The sequence below is a fragment of the Schistocerca serialis genome, chromosome 9 (assembly GCF_023864345.2).
Source record: "Schistocerca serialis cubense isolate TAMUIC-IGC-003099 chromosome 9, iqSchSeri2.2, whole genome shotgun sequence".
Taxonomy (NCBI): Eukaryota; Metazoa; Arthropoda; class Insecta; order Orthoptera; family Acrididae; genus Schistocerca; species Schistocerca serialis.
In genome coordinates, this window is record NC_064646.1 from 528,542,676 (window position 1) to 528,567,090 (window position 24,415).

At 40.8% G+C, this 24,415-nt stretch overlaps 1 protein-coding gene across 1 annotated transcript in view; it reads left to right on the forward strand.

Moving 5' to 3' along the window:
• LOC126419750 (uncharacterized) overlaps positions 1–24,415 on the forward strand; it is a 123,684-nt gene that overhangs the window by 55,912 nt on the left and 43,357 nt on the right. The window contains exon 3 of the mRNA XM_050086926.1: positions 17,207–17,408. Coding sequence (XP_049942883.1) covers positions 17,207–17,408 — 202 coding nt within the window. The remainder of the gene's footprint in view (positions 1–17,206; positions 17,409–24,415) is intronic.

The window sequence follows — 24,415 nt, forward strand, 5'->3', positions numbered from 1 at the left end:
AACATATACTAAATATTAACTTATTTAGGAATGAAGGGTTTCATTTGATCAACACTATATAATCCTTTAATTACACCTGATGAAGGTTCCATAAGAAGTAATGCTTTGGGATGTACAATCTTATGTACAACATATGGACCTTCAAAGATAAAGAAGAATTTTCTACATTCCTTACCGATCTTAGAACTTTTAGGATGAGATCGTACTAACACAAGATCTCCTAACTGAAATGAGGGTTCTATAGCCTGTTGATTATAACTTTTAACTCTCCGTTCGGCATTTTTTACAATCTGTTCACAAACTTTTTCGTCTGGAATGCATTGTTGGATCTCATTTACTGGTGGCCAAGGTAGAGCAGCTAGTAAAGGCTCACCTATAATTCGTTTGCCTAAAATTTCTATAGATGATAATCCCGTCGTTAGGTGAGGCAATTCATTTAATATCTTTTCGAATTCAGGCATTAGTTTGGCCCACCGAGTATGTTTATGTGCACAATAAGTTCTACATAATCGTCCTAATTCTTTCATGACTCTTTCTACTAAATTACTTTGAGGGTGATATTTCGAAATTAAGATATGTTTGATTCCATATTGTCTTATCATATCTTGAAATCTTTGACTAATAAAGGCACTACCGTTGTCAGACATAAGTCGTTTAGGAATTCCCCAGTTAACAAAGTAATTTCGGGTGAGGCAGCGTATAACGCTTGCTGTATTCGCTCGTTTCAAAGTATATAGCTTCACATGTTTGGACCAACATTCCATTACAACAAACACATATGTTAATCCTCCTGAACTCCGAGGCAGAGGGCCGAAAAAATCTAATGATAGTAGATCCCACAAACCTCGAGGAATTACAGCATATAATTTATAACGCTTAGATTTGTTATTAACTTTAACCTTTTGACAGGTTTCACAAGCCCTAATAATACTTCTCACCATACGGGACATATTTTTGAAATAATAATACTTCATTAGATGTTTAATACATTTATGAATTCCAAAATGCCCGTAACCTTCATGAATATAAGTAATTAACTCGTCCACAACAGTTTTCGGAATGCAGATTTTCCATCTCTGGTGTTCCCTCTGTGCTTTCCAATACAACAAGTCGTTAAAATATAACCACACACCCCGAGTGTTAACTGTTTCGTCCCCATTATTAAGGTTTTATATAATTCGTAGAATAACATTTTTCTTTCCTTTATGTAATACGGTAACCTACTAATTAGGACTCGTATTAGGTGTCTTTCAATAACTGGTTCTCCAATTAATCTAGCACGGTTTAAATGCCATTCAAAATAATTCCTATAACCTCCCCACCGTTTAGAATATGGAGGAGGGTCTAACAACTCTAAAGTTAAGTGTTGTTGTTTTACTCTTGACCAATAATTTTGTTTAAACTGCTTAACAAAATCATCCCAATCCCTGAATTCAGTTCTATGCAGTACTGCCCATTCCGCAGCTTCTGCTTCTAAATGTCCTATTACAAATTGAATGCGTTTTTCATTACTCCATTTAGGAGATAATGATGTTTCAAAAGCTTTTATAAAGATTATAGGGTGAAGTTCGCCTCCTGGTTTGAATACAGGAAATCGACTTGCTACATTTGAATTTGTCGTTATGTCATCCAGACATTCTGCGAGAGAAATAGTCGGATTTTGTTTTGATTGCAGAGACGGAGTTGCATCGGATTGGCTTGCCGTGATTGCTTTATTCATATTGTTGTCGTCCGTGCTAGCAAATTCGATGTGACTGTTGTCTCTGATTACGTTATTACCTCTGCTACCTGAAATGTTCTCGTTATTATCTAATTCCGATAACCGTTTAGTAATTTCCTGTATCCGCATTTCTGTATTGGATACGCGATTAGCTAATATCGATTCTTCACTGTGCTCACGATGTGAACGCTCTGTACCTTCATCAATGTTATTATCTTTGGCAGTCTCAAGGTTACTGCATATTTCAGTAATTAAAAATTTCATGTTTTCGATTTCGGTATGGTCCTTTTCTACTTGATGGGTTAATGTCTCTAATTCTACATTATCTATTGAAGAAATCTCTACAGGTTTGGTAGAGACCTCTTTAATAGATTTCGATAATTCTCTGTGAACAGTTTCTGTTTGCATAGAAAATTCATCTCGTAACATATCGTTATTTTTCTGTATTTCATTTACAACTAAGATATGGACACTATCTAGTCTCTCGGTTAAGTCAGTGATATCGTTTCGCATGCGAGCTTTTTCCTCGCGCGATTCCTGGATATGTTCTTCTAACCTTTTACAATTATCAGCAATCTTATTACTAAGTCCTACTAATTTTTCCTGCATTTCAACTTTAGAAGACTCTATTTTATCACTTAATTCTCGACTGGTTTCATTAAGATATTCCTGCAACCTGTCTGTTGATTTTGTTAGCTCCCCTTTAAGTCTAGCAGTAGATTCCTCGTTAGACTGTTTTAATTCCTGTTTTAGTTCCTCTTTTAATCTAGCAGTAGATTCCTCGTTAGACTGTTTTAATCTAGCCATAGATTCTTCGTTAGACTGTTTTAATTCCTGTTTTAGTTCATCTTTTAATCGAGCAGTAGATTCCTCGTTAGATTGTTTTAATTTAGCGATCGCCCTAAAAAGGGCTCTCATGCTCCTATCGGACATAGATTGCTCTTCGTCTGACATTTCACTTCCCGACATTATTGTAAGATATTAACTATTTACACACGCAGACTTGTAATCAACAATCCTGTAAAAGCACACTCCCTATGTACAACACTCCACTTCCAACTTGAAACAAACTCACCGGACACTAATATTGTAATTTGTAGTTCTCGATGATCAGTGTGCTGCTATGGGCTGCAGATGTAACAGCCGTCGATGCAGCCGCTGAGATGCTGCGACCCCGCTTCCGCAACCGGCAGGACGCTGAGTCGAACACCGGAAACGTCACTGGCTGCTACCACGTCGGCACCACCGTAGACAGGCGAAGCCCTCAGCAACACCTCTATTACCAGCCGGAGGAACGCCCCGCAGCTGATGTACTGGGCCTATTAGTTTAGGGAGAAAAAAGGTTGTCGGGTTTTGCAGCGTTCAGCTGCTGCCCAACAGATGCGCCTTCTCGTGGAACAACTGCGTGACCGTACTGCTTGGCTGCGCTCCGTCAGATGCCCACACCCACGAAGTCGCCGCTGGCTGGTGAAGGCTCCACGAAAACTCGCGTTGACTTCCGAAGGACTCTTGATGTTTTGTTTCGTACCTGTGTGCCTTAGTTGCACACAAGTCCTGTTTCTAAGGTCGCCACGGTATAGTGTAACGACGTATTAGTTTTTTGTTTGATATATGTATGACCATGTGCAGACTTCGTCACCTACGTCAGTTACAACCCACTTCAAAAATGATTCATATTCTTTTAAATTGTCATAGAATGGTTCTTGAACGAAACTGTAAAACATCAGTTGAGTCGTGTGCAAAGAATTACATCACTTGGGCCAATTGGTTTTTGTAACTTTTCCCAATTTAAATTTCGTTTGTTTCTCCTCAGAAATTATATTGACACACGTTATCTTGATCTAATCGATATCAGAATCACACATTAAATAAACTTTTTAGATTCAAAGTTTCGGCGAACGACGTAAGAATTACTAATCTTGTCAAATATATTATTAATCCGTTCACACAATTCTTCATAAATAAATCTTCAAGACACGTGTTTCAACTTTAATAGCATACACTATTTTATTAGCTTCCTACACATACAGATGTGAACTTGAGCGTTGACAGACAGTGACTGACATTTCAATAAGATTAAGCTCTATATGACGTCATTGTTGTACAAAAAGAGTATAAAAATTCATTTTTAATTTTTAGAAACACGACGCAACAACTCGGTTCCAGGATCTTCTGTTGCTCCTTGGCTGTCGACCCGCGACGCATAGCGGCCAGCAATTTCCTCTCTGGTCGCGGCAACGAAGATGCTGTCCCCGTTCGTTGCGCCGCCCTCTCCGTACATGAAACACATAAAAAAAATACAAAACTTTTAGATAATTCACATCTATTACAAATAATAAGAAAACACATAAACAAAACTAAATTAAACTTATAGTCACCTGCAAACTGGGCTGACTTTGGTGGATGGGTGACGCTTAATTTCGTCCCACTACACCGTCTGGACCCAGAACTCAACTTGTGTACTTAGTGCCGGGATGTTGTTGCACAGTCTCAATTTTTGGGATTCCTCTTTGATAAAAGGCTGACACAGCTGTCCCATATTTGTTAACTAAAGAGTCGCCCGCACGCGTAAGCTTAAACCTCTCCACTTCCTCGCCCACACCTCTCAGGGAGCGAATCATCCTATTCGGCCTAACTCCGTACGTACCGGGCCACAGTTTCGACCTAACTGGATGGTGGTCACCAGGTTTATGCTTCAGGGGTACCTTCAAATTTGAAATGACTGCACCGAGTTTGTCATCGTGGAATAAGTCGAGTCACTGGCACCAGTCCACAGCTCGTCGTATAGTGGCTGCCTCTGGGCTCCAGTGTCCCGGGTTCGATGCCCGGACCGGTTGGGGATTTTCTCTGCCCGGGGTTGGGTGTTTGTGTTGTCCTCATCATTTCTTCATCATCATCATCATCATCATCATCATCATCATCATCATTTGTGATTGTGGCTAGATTGGGTTGTGTAAAAATTGGGACTTCGTGTGGGTGCTGATGACCACGCAGTTGAGTGCCCCACACACCAATCATCATCATCATCAGACCACTTCATTGAGACCACTTCATTGAGACCACTTCATTGAGACTACTTCCTTTGACACTCTGTGATATAGCATGGTTCTCCTCTCCCATCTGCTAAGTTTTGAATATCTGCTGATAGCAAATTTTTTTTCTTTCCTATAATTTTCTACCATGTTTCCAGTACTGTTTTGTAAGTCATATATGGCACATGTATTGCTTTTGCAGAGGTGTAACTGGGCTTTCTCCATTTAGCTTTGTCGTTTAGTTTATTCTTCTCACTACGCTGATTGCATTGGTGGCATCAGTTTGGCTGTGGAAGGTGTTGATTAAGTATTACAATCGATTGGGGTTAACACCATAGTTCGATACGTGTGAAACTTGGTGAGCTAATCGGCACAATTTAATTTAATGACCCATACCAACAGAATGCTGAGCATTCTGACTTTTATGGAAAGTACTTTAAATTACCAGTGACAAGACAGTTGACATTCAAATACATCAGCAGCCCCGTCTTCCATTACAAATTTCATCATAGCTACTGTTAGATTATGACTTTTGACTACTTATTTTTGTGTATAAAATGATATGCAGTATTGATTAATTGATTTAATAATTAATAATTTCATATAATTTATCCTAATTTGCAGTAGGGCACTGATGCATGTAAATAAGGGATCTACATTGTGTGAAAGTAATAGCATCCAGGTGTTTTTCTGAATTTCTGACCAGCAACATTTTCTGTGAGCCAAAATCATATTAGTTCTTGTAATATAAGAAAATCAGAAAAATCCAACCTAGCCATTTTTAAACCACAATGTAGCCTCCAAAATAGCAGTTTGTTCTTGTGCCAGTCTACAAAGAGTCAGACTTCATCCAGAATTGGCAGTCGGTCGTTTGAAAGCTCACGAGTAAGACCTATGTGGGGAGCACCCCCAGTGTCAATTTGTGCCACTACTACGTGTGTTCGGCGAGCAAAAATATGTCCACTGACAACAGCAAAGCTCGAGACTTGGATGCTTAATAATTTTTGAGTGATTTCTGTAGCCTAAATTAATGAACATCTTTACTAAACTGTGTTGTGATTGAGAAATGGTAGGAAATGTTACGGTCATCAAAACTACCGATTGTTGAATACTGAAGCCCGTTATGGACTGGATTGAACTACCGAAGTGTAATCATTTCTGTAATAAATTACTACAGGGTAGTGTTAAAAAGGAACTGTGACTTTTTTGTGTAAATACTGACTGTATTTTGTACCACAGTCAAACAATTAACTTCACCACTGTTATTGTAGATGTCGATCTGGTTTTTTGGGCTAGTAAGTTTTTGTAATTGATAAACGGGTCACTGTTCTTAACAGTTGAACTTAGTGAAGAATGCATGTATGTGTGTTAATGCAATCTAGATTATATGTACATTTTTGAGTAAACACCATCCCTCACTCATTTGGACTTTCAACTTCACTGATAAAAGAGTGATGATGCTACTGAGGAAAGAACTACAATAAGCAGGTCAGTTCTGCTTAAAGTCTTTGCTGAAGCAGAGAACTTACCTCTCCGTTTCTCACAGTACCAACTCCAGCTCACTTACGCAATCGCACTCGAATGTTTTCCTAATTGTCCAACTTATCGGATTCTTCTCGGATAAGGGGCACCGATCCACCCACCCTCGGGGGTGATTAACAGTCGGAATGCACCTGGAGGTCCCCCACGGAACTTGCTCAGAATGTGCACACTGTGTTCTGCCCCCTCCGTTAGCACCCAGACCACGAATTGAGACCAACCTGCATCATCCCTGTTATCTTTCAATGTCTGTTTTTGTCAGTTCATCAGGAGTATCAGGATGGTAGTAGCTCTGAAACCCCGAGTAAGGCAGGATATGCTTTACGCCTCCTGCTAACCCTTTTTTTTTTAAAAAAGAAAATTGCTACCAGGAACATCTAGTGTTTTTACTGCAGAGCTGATAGTCATTAACAGAGCTTTAAGTTTTATAAAACAGACTTCTGTTGATGAGATCTTAATTTGTAGTGACCCAGTGAGCAGTCTCCGTGCTATTGACCGATGTTACTTTCGTCACCTACTGTTTACGATCTTTTCCGTGACCTCGGTTGCAGTGCCTGCTCAGTTGTCTGTCTCCGGGTCCTGAGTCCAGGGAATGAACCGGCTGCCTGTTTGGCTGGAGAAGCGATTACCCACCCGACATTCACGTAGACAGTAGTGTGTGGAGATCTGCAGACCTCTGTTCACTCAGAAACAGAACATCTGGTGAGCTACTGTCCCTTTTAACAAACTCTACACTATCGAGGAGACTGCTGCTGTACCGCTGTAATGAATCTCCTATCCTACGTAGCACAGTCTTCCGAATTGTTCACCTCTAATGTTGGTGGACAGCGTACGGTGGTTTTGAAGTGCTTTTGGGATGGTGCGGGATGGTTTGGCTGGTTCTGTGGGATTGTCAACACCACCATCTCTATCAGCTGCCACGGTCATACCTCTCCTACTCTGTTTTAATCACTTTCAGGTGTGGTTTGCCCTTTTTTCTGCCATACCCTATTTTGTGTTTTAGGGGCAACACTCCATTGTAGCTGAGACCTTCATTATTTCTTACCCTCCGTACTAGCTGTTGACAGAGTATCTGCTTAATAGGGTTTCACGCTTCCCCCAAGATAGTGGGTGCTGTTCCCCTCTTTAAGACTTCGACTCTCCGGAGAGGGGCAGCTGAGGGAGGGGAGACTCCCGCCACACGCCGAGCCCCGAGCGACACTCGCCCGCGCCCACCCACCTCTTGACGTCACTGTTACTCTCACCTTATTTTCTTGTCGGCAGCCCATCTGATGTTCATTACGTTTATAGATTTATGACTTTTGCTATTTTGAATGTCCTGGCTAGGTCATCTTCTTCCTCTGTAACTTGGTGAGCCCATTATGTGGTCGGTGGGGATCGGATAGGAGTGAAGTTTCTGCCTCCACAAATGGGTGTGGGGAGAGTCCTTGTATGCTCTTATAATTTTGTATCTGCCCAACCCATAGACATTTACCTCTCTTTAAATTAATTCTCAGCTGTGACAGAATGTCTGCAAGGTCGCCACAGGCTCTGGAAATTGGGGAATATCGGGGAATTTTAAACACGTCAGGGAAATTGGGGAAATTTGAAAAAACACTAGAAATACTCATTTTTGTCTCGGTATGTGAAATGGTTTGTTTACTGATGTGTCGTGCACCGTCGCTGAGCACGTGCGCCTCTTCCCTACTCCCTCATTGCTGCTGCTTCTCTTCTCCCCTTCCTACCATTCCCATCAGTTCGCAGTCGGTGCTGCCGACACTTCTTACCGCCAGCCTAGCAGCTGCCGACGAGAGGCGTGGAGGTGTGGGGAGTGGTTTGTTCGGATCTGATTCTGAGAGACTGTAGACGCAGTGGCCAGAGCTGGCAGCCCTGCGTACGTGAGTTGCGTCTTAGTGATTGTGTGAATGCGTGTGTGCTCTTGTTTGGCTGTGGCTGAAAATTTAGTTGTGAGAGTGTGATTGTCTTTTCTACGTGCCCGTTCTGGTTCAGCGATCGTCTTTACGGTGACTCGCTACCTATCCTCATTATTATCGATTCTCGGAGTATTCGTACGGATCGAGCACCGTGGCCTCATTTCGTCGACGCGCTGTCTGTGACTCTGAATAGCTGGCCACACGAGTGGATTTCCGTGACGACCTAAAACTGCAGGCCGTTTCTGCGAGTATCTGTAATGTGTCTGGCCTGCCGTTCAGTTTCCACTAATGTACAGGCCCTGCCTGTCTGATCTAGTCCCACTGATCTGCCTGCAGGCCGGATCTGCTTGTGTGTGGTGCGATGCAGCAGATTTTCATGGTTTATCCTCGGACCCAGGTCTGCGGTGCTCCTCAGCAGACCAGAGGCCGTGAGCAATGGATTTCAGGAATTGTGACTGTCTCACCACAAGTACGTTGCACAGTGCGGCATTTTATAGACATTTTATTTGTTCTAGTACATTTTGGCACTTCAAAAGTAGTTTATATATCAGAAAAATTGTGTTGGTTGCTGGCAGCTTGTGCACTATGTACTCATGTATTTGTCAAAAGAAAAGTCACATAATACTCACTAGACATGGCCTGCACCTCAACAGGTATGGGAAGGGGAGGTTGGCAAAGCTTATACGTGACAGCATAGGTGGGGTTGGTGGGATCACTCGTGGGAAAATTCCTGCAGTAGTGGGTGTTAGAGCTGCACCTTTTTTAGATTGAAGTCAGCTGATAGGTATTCCTGCTTAAGGGAAGTTTCTCTAACAAGGGAATCACTTTTGACAAAGCTTAGGTATCCGAGTAATAAGGGAATTAGTATATTTCATCAAAATATACAAGGTATTAGAGGTAAAGTTAGTGAACTGCTTATAGATGTTGACTCTGAAATTATTGGTATATCTGAACACTTCTTAAATAAGGAGATAATTCAGAGGCTTCCTTTACCAGGATACAGGTTGGCTGGCTGCTTTTCGAGGAGCTCTTTGCAGTGTGGGGGAGTAGCCATGTATGTGAAAAACGGCATCCCATTTGAGTCAATTGATGTGTCAAAGTACTGCACTGAAAATGTGTTTGAATGTTGTGCACGTGTGGTTAAATTTAATGGAGCTAATCTTGTAACTGTTGTTATTTATAGATCCCCAGACTCCGATTTCACAACATTTTTGCTAAAGCTAGAAGAGGTTCTTGGTTCACTTTATAGGAAATACAAAAAGTTAGTTCTATGTGGTGACTTCAATATTAATTGTATAATTAATTCATATAATCTTATGCAAACCGTATTCTTTCCAACGAGAGTGCAAGGGAACAGTAGAACAACCATAGACAACATTTTTGTTCATTCCTCATTACTAGAAGGGCATTCTGTTAGCAAAAAGGTGAATGGCCTTTCAGATCATGATGCGCAAATTTTAACTTTAAAAGATTTTTATGCTGCAACATGTGTTAAATATAGTCATCAGCTGTTCAAGAAAGCTGATCCAGTTGCTGTAGAGACCTTTGTAAACCTTATAAAGGAACAAGAGTGGCAAGATGTTTATAGTGCTGATACAGTAGACGATAAATATAATGCTCTTCTCAAGACTTTTCTCATGCTCTTTGAAAGTTGCTTTCTGTTAGAACGTTTAAAACAGGGTACTAGCACAAACAGGCAGCCTGGGTGGCTGACTAGAGGGATAATAATATCTTGTAGAACAAAGTGGCAATTACATCAAAACGTTAGAAACAGTCAAAATCTAAATGCAGCAGCCCATTACAAACAGTATTGTAAGGTGCTTAAAAATGTTATTAGGAAGGCAAAAAGTATGTGGTATGCAGATAGAATAGCTAAGTCTCAGGATAAAATTAAAACCATATGGTCAGTCGTAAAGGAAGTTGCTGGTCTGCAGAGACAGGTCGAGGATATAGAATCAGTGCGTAGTGGGAATGTCCATGTTACTGATAAGTCGCATATATGTACAGTATTTAATAATCACTTTCTGAATATAGCAGGTGAACTAAATAGAAACCTAGTCCCAACAGGGAATCATATAGCGCTCTTAGAAAAAAGTGTTCCGAGACTGTTACCTGAAATGCTCCTCCATGATACTGACAAGAGGGAGATTGAGTTAATAATTAAATCACTAAAGACCAAGAACTCTCATGGATATGACGGGGTATCTAGCAGAATACTGAAGTATTGTTCTATGTATGTTAGCCCAGTTCTCAGCCATATCTGTAACTTTTCCTTTAGGAGTGGTCGGTTTCCTGACCGATTAAAGTACTCGGTAGTGAAGCCACTTTATAAAAAGGGAGACATTGATAATGTTGACAATTTTAGACCTATTTCTATGCCATCGGTGTTTGCTAAAGTTATCGAGAAGGTTGTATATACAAGGTTACTGGAGCATTTAAATTCACATAATTTGCTGTCAAATGTTCAGTTTGGTTTTAGAAATGGTTTAACAACAGAAAATGCTATATTCTCTTTTCTCTGTGAGGTTTTGGACGGATTAAATAAAAGGTTGCGAACGATAGGTGTTCTCTTTGATTTAATGAAGGCTTTTGATTGTGTTGACCACAAAATATTACTGCAGAAGTTGGACCATTATGGAGTAAGGGGAGTAGCTTACAATTGGTTCGCCTCTTACTTTAAGAACAGAATGCAGAAGGTGATTCTCCGCAATATTGAGAGTGGCAGTGATGTTCAGTCCCAATGGGACACTGTTAAGTGGGGCGTTCCCAAAGGGTCGGTGCTGGGGCCACTGCTGTTTCTTATTTATATAAATGATATGCCTTCTAGTATTACAGGTGATTCAAAAATATTTCTGTTTGCTGATGACACCAGCTTGATAGTGAAGGATCTTGTGTGTAATATTGAAACAGTAACAAATAATGTAGTTCATGAAAAAAGTTCGTGGCTTGTGGAAAATAATTTGATGCTGAATCACAGTAAGACTCAGTTTTTACAGTTTCTAACTCACAATTCAACAAGAACCGATATTTTGATCAGACAGAATGGGTATATTATAAGCGAGACGGAACAGTTCAAATTCCTAGGCGTTCGGATAGATAGTAAGCTGTTGTGGAAATCCCATGTCCAGGATCTTGTTCAGAAGCTAAATGCTGCTTTATTTACCATTAGAACAGTATCTGAAATAAGTGACAGTTCAGCACGAAAAGTAGTCTACTTAGCATATTTTCATATGCTTATGACGTATGGTATTATTTTTTGGGGTAATTCTTCTGATTCAAAAAGGGTATTTTTGGCTCAAAAACGGGCTGTTCGAGCTATGTGTGGTGTAAGTTCGAGAACCTCTTGTCGACCCCTATTCAGAAATCTGGGAATTCTGATATTGCCCTCACAGTATATATTTTCTTTAATGTCGTTTGTTGTTAGCAATATTAGCCTATTCCCAAGAGTTAGCAGCTTTCACTCAGTTAATACTAGGCAGAAATCAAATCTGCATGTAGAATGCACTTTTCCTTGACTCTTGTGCAGAAAGGAGTGCAGTATTCTGCTGCATCCATTTTCAATAAGCTACCACAAGAACTCAAAAATCTTAGCAGTAGCCCAGACTCTTTTAAGTCTAAACTGAAGAGTTTCCTCATGGCTCACTCCTTCTATTCTGTCGATGAGCTCCTGGAAGAGCTAAAAAATTAAGCAAATTCCAGTGTTACATTGTTGATTTTCTTCATTTAAACTTACGACTTGTCACCTGAATATGTTTTTTTTTATATTTCATTTTATCTGTTTCTAATATCGTGTTATAATTTTATGTATTGACTCGTTCCATGACCATGGAGACTTCTCCTTAATTTGGTCCCACAGAACAATAAATAAATAAATAAATAAAATGATATGGTTATAATAGAGGGAAACATTCCACGTAGGAAATATATATCTAAAAACAAAGATGATGTGACTTACCAAATGAAAGTGCTGGCAGGTCGACAGACACACAAACAAACACAAACATACACACAAAATTCAAGCTTTCGCAACAAACTGTTGCCTCATCAGGAAAGAGGGAAGGAGAGGGAAAGACGAAAGGATGTGGGTTTTAAGGGAGAGGGTAAGGAGTCATTCCAATCCCGGGAGCGGAAAGACTTACCTTAGGGGGAAAAAAGGACGGGTATACACTCGCACAAACACACATATCCATCCACACATATACAGACACAAGCAGACATATGTCTGCTTGTCTGCTTGTGTCTGCTTGTGTCTGTATATGTGTGGATGGATATGTGTGTTTGTGCGAGTGTATACCCGTCCTTTTTTCCCCCTAAGGTAAGTCTTTCCGCTCCCGGGATTGGAATGACTCCTTACCCTCTCCCTTAAAACCCACATCCTTTCGTCTTTCCCTCTCCTTCCCTCTTTCCTGATGAGGCAACAGTTTGTTGCGAAAGCTTGAATTTTGTGTGTATGTTTGTGTTTGTTTGTGTGTCTGTCGACCTGCCAGCACTTTCATTTGGTAAGTCACATCATCTTTGTTTTTAGATATATAAATAAATAAAATAATAGATGTAACACGATATCAAACATAGTAGAACCAACCTTTTATTGGCAGCCACCGACAGAGCTGGTTTACACAGTTCATCCCCATCTTACACATTTCTTTCAAGAGGCCTACTTTTTTCTGAGGTTATTTATGAAATTGGTGAAGGTATTTTAAATCTCTTTTAACTCCAAAGAAATGCGTATTTTTGTCACCAAAAATGTTTCATTTATTTGAAATAAATTAATATCAGTGGTTTTAATGAAACACGCATACCGTGTGGCTTGCTTTCTCCATCTAAAAACAGTTCATTACAAAAGATGTTGAAGTTAGTACTAAAGATTTTTGCCCACATCAGGAAATGCCATCTGCTTGCAAGGTTTTTTTAAAGATATTTCCTAGTTTACACTATTGTTTCTTGTACCGTAGCTACAAAGACAGATTGTCAACTTACGTCTTAATTTTCACCCTTGAAATCTCAAAATTTGTCAGGGAAAATGCTAAAACTTGTCTGGAAATCAGGGAATTTCACTCAGGGAAACTTGTGGCAACCCCAGTCTGATACATCACCATGAGTCCCTTGATCCTTACCGACCAACCGACACATTTCTTTGCGTTGTCCTGCTTCTGTAATTGTAACCTCTTCACATTTTCAACTGTGCGAATCCGAGCAAAGGAGATTGCAAAAAAGGTGACAGTTGCTAGGATATTAGGTATAAAACCTAACATCCGAGAAGAAATACGTAGTCTTAGAATCTATAAATTTCGGTACCACTTTGCGCAGTGGACAGTGACACCGTGTAGCATTAATTGTCAATTCACGAGCCTAAGTTCGAATATTCGTGCGAGTTGCTCTTTCCGTGTAGCAGAATTAGTGTAACTCCGTTTTTCTGCGCAAATCTGTTTCCAATCAGTTGCATGTCGAACAGCACCCACTCGGCAGCAGTAGTACCTGAAAAACAGCATTCGGTGAAATCAAAAAAGTGTATGAGCACTTTGCAAAGTGTCAGTTGCACCCAAATAGTACTACTTTTACTGCAACAACAAAAGTAAAGAACATTAACAGTTTGTGTTACAATCGCCCGGTAATGACGACAGTCCTGTACTGTGATCTTGACAGACCTCTTAGCCACTTGTATGCATCGTGACTAAAATGCTTGTAATGTAGTTGAGAATTCAGTTTTTTATACAGATAACCTCCTCAATTCTCATATTTACTATTGTAACTCAAAGCATTAAACTTACTAAGTATATTGTTCACTCTCAAAATTATATACAAATCAACTCGAATCAGTCTGTAGTTTGCAGTTGTAGTGTACAGAATGTAATTATAATACTACTGCGACTCCCTGTTAAGTTACAGCTGTGTGCCGGAGTGGTACATTACCTTTCACAGGCAAGTGTTCTGCCTACTGAACAATCCGAGCACGACTCACGACCTGTGCTCACAACTTTACTTCTACCAGTTCCTCATCTCCTACCTTCGAAACTTTACACAAGTTCTGTCACATTCCTCGCAGTCTCGACACTCCCTAAAGAAATGATCGTACCCAGAAATGGCGCAGCTGTTGCCTAAAACGTAGTTTCTGCAATGAATTTTGATTCTACTGTGGAGTGTACACTGATAAGCAACTTCCTGGCAGGTTCGAGTCTTGGTCAGCCACACACTTTTAATCTGCCATTAGATTTCAAATTGGTGCACACTGTGCTTGAGGTTGAAAATTCATTCAGAGCAACAAAACCACACAAACTGAAAAAAGAAAAAATAACAAATGACAATAAATTAAAAGCACATTTTGGTCTTGCTGAAACTTTCTCGGCAGCAACAGTACTTAAATACCAAATTACATAAAACTGCAATAACAGTCCAACACGTTTTCATTAAACAGTCTCAGAATAATTAATTATGTTGAAAGGCTCATCTCTACTTACTTTTTAAAGAAAAATTCATTTATGTATTGTTAATAAGAAACAGTGATACACGTTAACTCTAAGAACAATAATGCAAAAGAGAGATCGTGTTTTATTATAGTTTACTTGACCTGTCTCATATATGAAATTTTTCAACATAAGAAAAAGCAGATACATATGGCTAAATTGACAGTGAAATTAGTCTATTCTTAGTACACATATACAGAAACAATTATTGCTACACATGATCTTTGTCTTGTCATGACAACTGTATCACCACTGGAATTAGTTCACAGTGGACAACTGGCAGATTCTGCATCTGATATACCCATGACGCGCATAATCACAGGTGATTGTCAATAAAAACAAATAAGATAGTTAGAATTTTGTTTAAAAACAAAAGTATAAAATTTGTAGCTGATGTTGTTGTTTGTGCCTGTTACTTATAATTGACTTTGTAGAAGGTTCTTGTAAAATAAGTACAAAAATGAAAGAAAAAACTTTAGTAGACAGTCTCCAAAAATTTGTGCTATGCACAAAGGAAAATAAAAACTGTATTTGAATTTCAGCTCAATCTCTAGTGGCCTCATTGTCGACAGTAGGTTAAATGCTAATCTCCCTTGCTTCTTTTGTTTGACTACTACTACTACTACTACTACTACTACTAGTAGTAGTAGTGTTCCAGCAGTAATTGTTCCTATTCATTAAAATGCTTATCATTATACAGTCTAATTTTGGAAGTCTAAGTATCTCAAGTGCTATCAACATTTAATGTGGTTTAGCGTTCCTTTCCCTTTTATTCTTGACAGTTGTGCCTTTATGTGCTTGTTGGACTTCTGATCCATCTGTTTTAGCATTGCTATTAAGAACTGTTACACCACATTTTTAATCTGTACCAGATAACTTGTGAGATATCAATTGCATTAATGTGTATTTTCTTCACAAAACTTACGTAGACTTGTTAAGTCAAACCTACTCAGTTCAATAAGCCGTGTCCAAAATGGCTCGGAAAGAATGATGGAGATTATAATGTCTCCTTGTCTAACAACCTTCAGTCGTTTCAACCTACGCTTTGGTTTTCAGCACTTTTATTCTAACATTGCAGCCCCCCCCCCCCCCCCCACACACACACACACACACATGCATAGGAGTTGTGTCGCGTCACTGGCTGCCTCCACAGGCACAACAGTTGCCGATGCGCGTGGTTCTGATGCAGAATCGTGTCTTTCTCAACTCACAATGAAGTATTGACAAATCTATATTTGTTCATGATAGGAGGTCACATGTTATGACAGGTCGGTGTAGCAAGCACGTTATTATAAATGTTTTCATAGAAATAAAGTGGTGATGGCTAATAACTTGTAGTTCGCATATTTCTGTACTTCATGGACCCGATGCCCACAATAATCCTGACAAATACCCAGGGAGACCCTCAGCCAAGATACAGACCTCATAAATGCCTTGTTGTTGTTGTTGTGGTCTTCAGTCCTGAGACTGGTTTCATGCAGCTCTCCATGCTACTCTATCCTGTGCAAGCTGCTTCATCTCCCAGTACCTACTGCAGCCTACATCCTTCTGAATCTGCTTAGTGTATTCATCTCTTGGTCTCCCTCTACGATTTTTACCCTCCACACTGCCCTCCAATACTAAATTGGTGATCCCTCGATGTCTCAGAACATGTCCTACCAACCGATCCCTTCTTCTAGTCAAGTTGTGCCATAAGCTCCTCTTCTCCCCAATTCTATTCAATACCTCCTCATTAGTTATGTCATCTACCCATCTAATCTTCAGCATTCTTCTGTAGCACCACATTTCGAAAGCTTCTATTCTCTTCTTGTCCAAACTATTTGTTGTCCATGTTTCACTTCTATACATGGCTACACTCCATACAAATACTTTCAGAAACGACTTCCTGACACTTAAATCTACACTCGATGTTAACAAATTTTTTCTTCTTCAGAAACGCTTTCGTTGCCATTGCCAGTCTACATTTTATATCCTCTCTACTTCGACCATCATCAGTTATTTTGCTCCCCAAATAGTAAAACTCCTTCACTACTTTAAGTGTCTTATTTCCTGATCTAATTCTCTCAGCATCACCCAACTTATTTCGACTACATTCCATTATCCTCATTTTGCTTTTGTTGATGTTCATCTTATACTATCCTTTCAAGACACTGTCCATTCTGTTCAACTGCTCTCCCAAGTCCTTTGCTGTCTCTGACAGAATTACAATGTCATCAGGAACCTCAAAGTTTTTATTTCTTCTCCATGGATGCCTTATAAAGGTGAAATTACTACTATTAATGATCCTTCCTTCCCATCAACATCAGAACCACTGGTTTTGAAAGTTAACATTTGTGCTGATATGCCCCCCCATCCCCCCTATTTTTGTGCTTGTGTTTGTTATTGTTTGGTTTTCCTATCTGTTCACTTCTGGTTTCGCACGGGACAGCACTTCGATTGTGGGTGCTAAAATAGACTGCCACAGTGTGTTGACAAATTGTCTGTCCTGCCAGTCGGAGATACTATTCAGGAGTGAACTGTCGACATATTGCTATTCCACAGGGTCTCGAGGCACTGCAACTCGGAGAACTGTAAGAGCGGCAGGACCGAGCGGGAGGCGATGCGTATCTTCCGCAGTGCCCGAAACCTGCGTAAAGTACACATGTGGTGCGCTGTCAGCCCCCACGTCATCGACGTGCTCTGCGACAAATGCCGGAGACTCGCAGATCTCCGCCTGCACGCCGCCCAGAAGCTCGGCTATTCGGTAAGTGTTACATTCTTTTTATTAAAAGATGGGAAATCCGGGATTGAGTAATGACAAGATTGCTATTGATAGATTGCTATTCACCGTATAACGGAGATGCTGAGTCTCAGATAAAACAAAAAGTGCTGAACAAGTAAACTTACAGCTGAAAGGCCTCCTTCTGGATTACACACACACACACACACACACACACACACACACACACACACACACACACACACACACACACACACACACACACACACCGCACATGCACGCATGCAAATAGAACTCACATACATGCCCACTGTCTCAGGCTGCCGAGGCCAGATTGTGAGCAACTGCATGTAATGGGAGAAACAATCTGGGTAGAGGGGGTGAGGATGAGACTGGATGGGAGGGATAGCACGTAGAGGTGGGGGACACTAAAGTGCTGCTTGTGGGAACATACAGGAATGAGGAGGGGAGACGGTAGGGCAGCTAGGTGCAGCCGGGGTGTTAGACAGAGAGCGGGGAGTTGGGGAGAGGGGGGTGCGGGAAAGGAGAGAAGTAAAAGGACTGCGGGTGCATTGGTGGAATCGAAGGCTGTGTAGTGCTGGAGTGGGGACAGAGAATAGGATAGGTGGGTTAAAGACAATTATCGACAGAGGTTGTGGCGAGGAGAGTTACGTGAACATAGGATATATTGCGAGAGTTCCCAGCTGTGCAGTTCAGAAAAAGCTGGTGGTGGTAGGAAGGAACCAAGTGGCACAGGCTGTGAAGCAGTCATTAAAATGAAGAATGTCGTGTCGGACAGCACGCTCGGCAACTCTGTACCACCTCTACAAAAGCCTCCGAACCTCCCACACATCGCCTCGTAGCTGATAAACCCTGCCTTGCTAATGTTGTACTTTTACCCCACCCTCAAAAACTCCCTTCCACCACCGTCCGGAATTCAGAACCTAAATAGACCCGAAACACAGTCGTGATCTTTCCTCCGAAAGACTTAGCCCCAGAAAGTCCTTTCTGAAGGACTTACCTCTTGCCTGGTTCCAAAGTTCAGTCCTGCTGGACTTTTTAAGGAACTTCTCTCCTTCTCCTGGTCTCTGCAGTGGAAAAAATTGTTTGCTACCGACCCTACCCACCAGACTCGACCAAAGACTAATGTCGGACCTGGCCGACTCAGTTCCCTCCCATTGCCCCCAACTCACCCCCTGTTAACTTCCCAGAATTTCTTAAGCTCGGACCTCGCTTCACCGTCATTCCCCAAATTCCTCGACGTGTAAACTAACTTTCCATCTGGAGAAAGAACTCAATCCACCATGTAAAAACTGATCCTGACCTTGCAAGCCTACCTGCTGACAAAGGCTCCACCACTGTGGCTTTGAACTGCAAGGATTACATGGCAGAAGGGCTCCACCAGCTGTCTGATTTGTCCATCCACAAACCGTGTCACATTGACCCTGTTCTAGAAATCTAGCAGGGTCTCCAGACTCTCCTAAAATCTTGCACAACCTCTCCCCAGAGTCTCTCTCTCTCTCTCTCTCTCTCTCTCTCTCTCTCTCTCTCCTCTCCCTCTCCCTCTCCCTCCCTCCCTCCCTCCCTCCCTCCCTCCCTCCCTCCCTCCTCCTGCTCCTCCTCCTCCCTCCTCCTCCTCCTCCTCCTCCTCCGACCCCACCCCCCCACCACTCCCCCACTCACTGCACTCCTACTTTCTATATGCTCCACGAACTGAACCACCCACCGTTACTGTGCCCCCACTGAGAGAATCTCTGCTGTTGTAGACCAACACCCTCAGCCTATTACTTACAACCTACACTCCTATCTTAAAGACACCGACCATTTTCTCCTCAGACTCTCCACAGTTCCTTTACTGCACGGTGCCTGCTCGTCACTATTGGTGCCCCCTCCCATTACACTAACATTCCCGATGCCCACAGCGTAGCCAATACTGAATGCTACACCTGAAAAATTCCAGATCTACAACCTCCTTCCTGTCACCCTGACCGACTTTCATCTGTTACTCCTCAACCCGACAAGCCACCTTCCTCGATATTGTCCTCCACCTCGAGCGCTGCTACTTCGGCACCTCTAACCACACGGAACTTACCGGCCACGAGCAGTACCTCCACTTAGGCACAGCTGACACCCGTTCCGTACAGAGAAACCCCTGTCCCCTTTGAACAGCCCAGCCACTCCCGGCCGTCGCATCTGTAGTGACGAGCAGTGCCTCCCGCTGACGCCTTCACGGACCGACCTCGTGCAGAAACAGATATCCCGTGCCTTATTTCTCTGGTCAGCCGCCACCTTCCGGAGTCCCGCTGTCCGACCGCAGAGGACCGTTCTTCTCGTGACTCGGTGCTGCCCACGACCGGAGCAACTGAATCGCATTCTCTGCCGGGGTTTCGGCTACCTCTCGCCATGCCCCGAGCTGAGGAACATCTTGCCCACTATCCCTCCCAAGCTGGTATTCCGCTGTCCACCGAACGTACGCGATATCCTCGTCCGTCCCTAGACGGCCTCTGCTCCCTACCCTACGCCTCTAGCTCGTATCTGTGTAAAAAAAAACGAGATGTGAGACCTGTTCCGTATGTTCTTCCATCACCATCTACGTACTGAGATGGTGGCGCCGCGTATAGACGTACTACTCGACAGATCCGCGGAAAATTAGAGTTTTTAAATCCTGTGTGTGTAAAATGTAGTAAGAAGGTGAGAAATGGTGTTAAATTATGCCCACGGTCCCAAAAATGGATCCGTCGACAATGTTTAAATACTTTAGAAGAAAGAAATGCGACTTGCGACTGTGGGAATGTGCACTGTAGTTATCGTGATTTATTGTTTTTGCGAAAAGAATATCGAGAAGGCTGTGTGACTGCTTCATTAAAATACGATCTTGTCAGCCAAACTGTACGTACAAAGCTTGAAAAAGTGATAGGAGTCAATTCAGAGTGTAGTGACACTTTTGTAAATGGGCCAAATGATAACTTCATATGGCCTAAAAAGTTCCCTCGTGTTAACCGTAACGAGAAAAACTTCAGTCTCCCAGTGGCAAAAAACCTGTGACAAGTCTAAAAGATGTGAAAATAGCGAAAGAAACAAAGTACTTTCACCAAATGCAGAGTTTAAAAACCAATCGAGCACAAAGTCTTGTAATAACGAGCGAGGAAGTACCGGTACTATAATTTTCAGTGAACATACGTATTGTGAGAACGTGACGAACACAAGTAAGAAGAACAAAGAAGATATTTACATGCTCTCAGACAGTCATGGAGAGGGCTTAGCTGGTATCATGTGTAACACGCAAACTGTGTTTAAAGTTAGTGGAATGACAAAACCAGGGGCTCCCTTGAGTGAAATTCTAAGACACTGTGAGCATTTTTTGGAGCCCAGAAGAAACTGTTTAATAATTGGGGGTGCTAATGACGTTTATAGGAATGAGGGTAAACTTCCCACAAGAGCACTAAGAAGCACTCTACAGAAAATTACAAATGTGAACTTCTATACTGCAAGTATACCACAAAGACACAATCTGATGTAAAAATCTTGTGTCAACAAAGAAATCGCTGTTACTAATAGAAAATTTGAAAAAATATGCCGAAGCTTCCCGAATGCCACACATGTGAATGTACCGTCTTCAGAAAGAAGTCATTTTACCAGCTACACAGAAATAAACTTGGAAAAGCATTCATTAGTCGAGAAATACTTAATGCAGTGTTAGCAGTTGAAGACAAGAATATCCGTACCATACCACTACCACCACCCATCACAGCAACTGAAATTCTCTAACATAAAAATGAAACTAATTCACCGGCAACAGATCCAGCACTAGAATCTTCACTTGCCACAAAAGTAGCTGAGGCAAATAAAGCCGCCACAACAGCTCCAACAGTATCAGAAACAGCTACAGACTATACAGCAGCATCACTAGCAAGAAATGTGCTTACGGCCAGCGAGTCGCATCAAAGTTGCGACACATACAGAAGAAAGAAAGACGAGATGCACGAAACCTCTGTCCCTAAAGGATTTTTGGTACCCAGCCTCAATATGAAGAAACCGTTGACACTGGACAATACAAGGAAGAGGTCCTCTCAACCAAGTTGCAACATCTTAAAATTACTTAGCCTTAATATACAGTGTCTCAAAAATAAAATTCTAGATCTCGAGATTGAGGCCAGTGAATATTGTGTTGATTGCATTTGTAATCAAGAGCACTGGTGCAAAAATTATGAATTAGAATACATTAATATTTCCCCATATACCTTGGTTGATCATTTTTATAGGAAGGAAGCCTGATCATTTTTATAGGAAGGAAGCCAAGGATGGGGGTGTCTGCATTTATGTAAAATCAGATATTAAAGTGAAAAACAGACCCGAAGCTGAACTCCTGAGCATAGAAAAACATTTTGAGGCAACAGCAGTGCAAATGAGTGTAAAAAATAGGAAAATAACAGTCATGTCAGTGTATAGATCACCATGTGATGACCCAGAATTTTTTTAAGTAGACTCAAGAACTGCTGAGCTTCTTACATGATGAGAAGACATCAGTAATTGTATGTGGGGACTTTAATGTCAATATGTTGGTAGGTAGTTCATTTAAAATTAAATTCCTCAACATTTCACATAGTTTCAACCTATATTCTAACATAAACAGTCCTACAAGGGTAACAAACACTTCAAAAAAGTTTCATAGATAATATAATTTCAAATATAGAAAGCCCAGATACAGAAGTTTTGAATATCGACCTAGGAATATCTGATCATAATGCACTTATTATTAAAGTGCTCACAGTTCCAATACATACAAAAACAGTACATCACATGTATAAGAGAATTTTCTCTCCCGAAAACTGCAACCAGTTTGGTATCACACTGACTAACCAATCTAGGGCAGAAGTATTGTCACAAACTGATACAGATGCTCTCTCTCTTTTCATGACAGATTTTGAGATGTGCTTTTCAAAAAGATTAGTTAAAATCAACTCATCTAGCCATACACACACAAATTCTTGGTTCACGTCTGGCATTAAAAACTCTTCCAAGACTATGAAAAGACTAAACACTGAAATGAAAACCAATACCGACATTACTTTTAAAAAAATATGTTAGTAACTACAAAAAGTCATATAGAAGGATAATTAATCTAGCAAAAGTATTAAGTAATGATAGACTAATAAGGAAGTCAGACAATAAATCAAGGACCACATGGGAAATTGTTAAAAGAGAAATAGGAAAAAGCTCTAAAGACCAGGATATTGTACTTAAATCTAGTGATAACATTGAAATAAAGAAGGAAGTCTTGCCCAATTACATTAACAACTACTTTCTAAGTGTACCTGACAAATTAAGCAAGAGCCTTACCAAACAACAGCACCAAAAGTAGTCAGTAGCATGATAAGAAGTCCCACTAATACATATGAAATATTGAAAGTAATTAACAGTATGAAATCTAAAATGTCTGCAGGACTGGATGAAGTGTCAGTGACAATAATAGAAAAAGTCGGCTCACAAATCTTGGAACCACTGGTAGATATTGTCAATTTATCATTCAGTGAAGGTGAGTTCCCCAAAAGGCTGAAAATTTCTAAGGTTAAACCATTATTCAAAAATGAGGATACGCATAAGATAGTGGCCCCTATTATTCCTAATCTATATAAATGACATTGAAAGGCCGAACAGATCATCAAAAATTATGTTATTTGCAGATGATACAAGCATAATTATAAGTGATGACAGCAAATCCTTATTCAGTACAGCTGAAAAAGTTGTGAAGAGGGTGCAACAGTGGTTTTATGTAATAAGACAGACAGAAAGTCTGCTGTACAAAATTTTTGGGCATGTACATTGATCAACACTTGAGCTGGAAAGCCCGTGTCACATACATATCCAAACAAATTCAGTTCAGCATGTTTTGCACTGAGAATAATTTCCAGAGTTTGCAGTGCAGAGTGTACAAGATTAGTGTATATGGCGTATTTCGATTCTATTATATCCTATGGAATAACATTGTGGGTGCAACTAAATGTCGCTTGAGAGAGGTTTTTAAATTACAGAAAAGGGCCATTAGAATTATTACACACAGCTCTCCACAAACACACTGCAATCCCTTGTTCATGCCACTAAACATACTTACAGTACCATCTTTGCACATATTAAAAAGCATACTGCATACAAGAACACACTCGAGTAGTTTACGTGTAAATTCAGATCTTCATGACTACAATACACATATCTGTAAGAATCTGCATGTAGAAAGAACAAGGAAAACAAAAACTCAAAAACATGTGAGCCACTGTGGATTAAATTACGGTGAGGCAAGGTTCGAGCTTAAGAAATTCTGGGAAGTTAACAGGGGGTGCTCTATAATGCTCTGCCACACTGCATCAGGGGAACAGAAGATGAAGGAAAATTTAAGTCGGAATTAAAAAAGTATCTGCTAAATAAATGTTTTTATAGCATAGAGGAATATTTTGAATCCTTAAGTCACTAACTGATAGTTGTATTGTCAATATCATGTTGTTCTCATTGTCAATTCTATGTCTCCTTTATACTCTTTTAACTCTAAATTATGTGCAATATGTTTTCGAAAATGTACTAAATATATATAAATTCGTCACATACGGTACATGTTAAAGGAGCATGTTTTAATTTTCAACATGTTATACAATGTTAATTTTATGTGTTTGATAGAAATTTGTAATATTCTGCTGTGCATATCCTGGACAGTATTATGACATTTCCTATATCATGTAAATGATGCAAAGGATGATAATAAATGAAATTCCGGTCACAAGCATTACCTAATCCCATCGAAGGCAGGGCTACCTGTGAAACCGATCGTGTGATTTATGAGCTAAGTCGCAACCACTGTGCTGCTTTCTAAGTAGGCACGACAACTGTCAGGCTGTCTGTGTGCACGAACCACTAGCGGCAAACTGTGGCCGAGAAACGGCTGGACCCCACAGTTGCTGAGTAGGCTGCTCTTCAGGACATTCTCCATTTTAATTACTGCTTCACTGCTTGTGCCATCTGGATCTTTCCTAACATGTGTC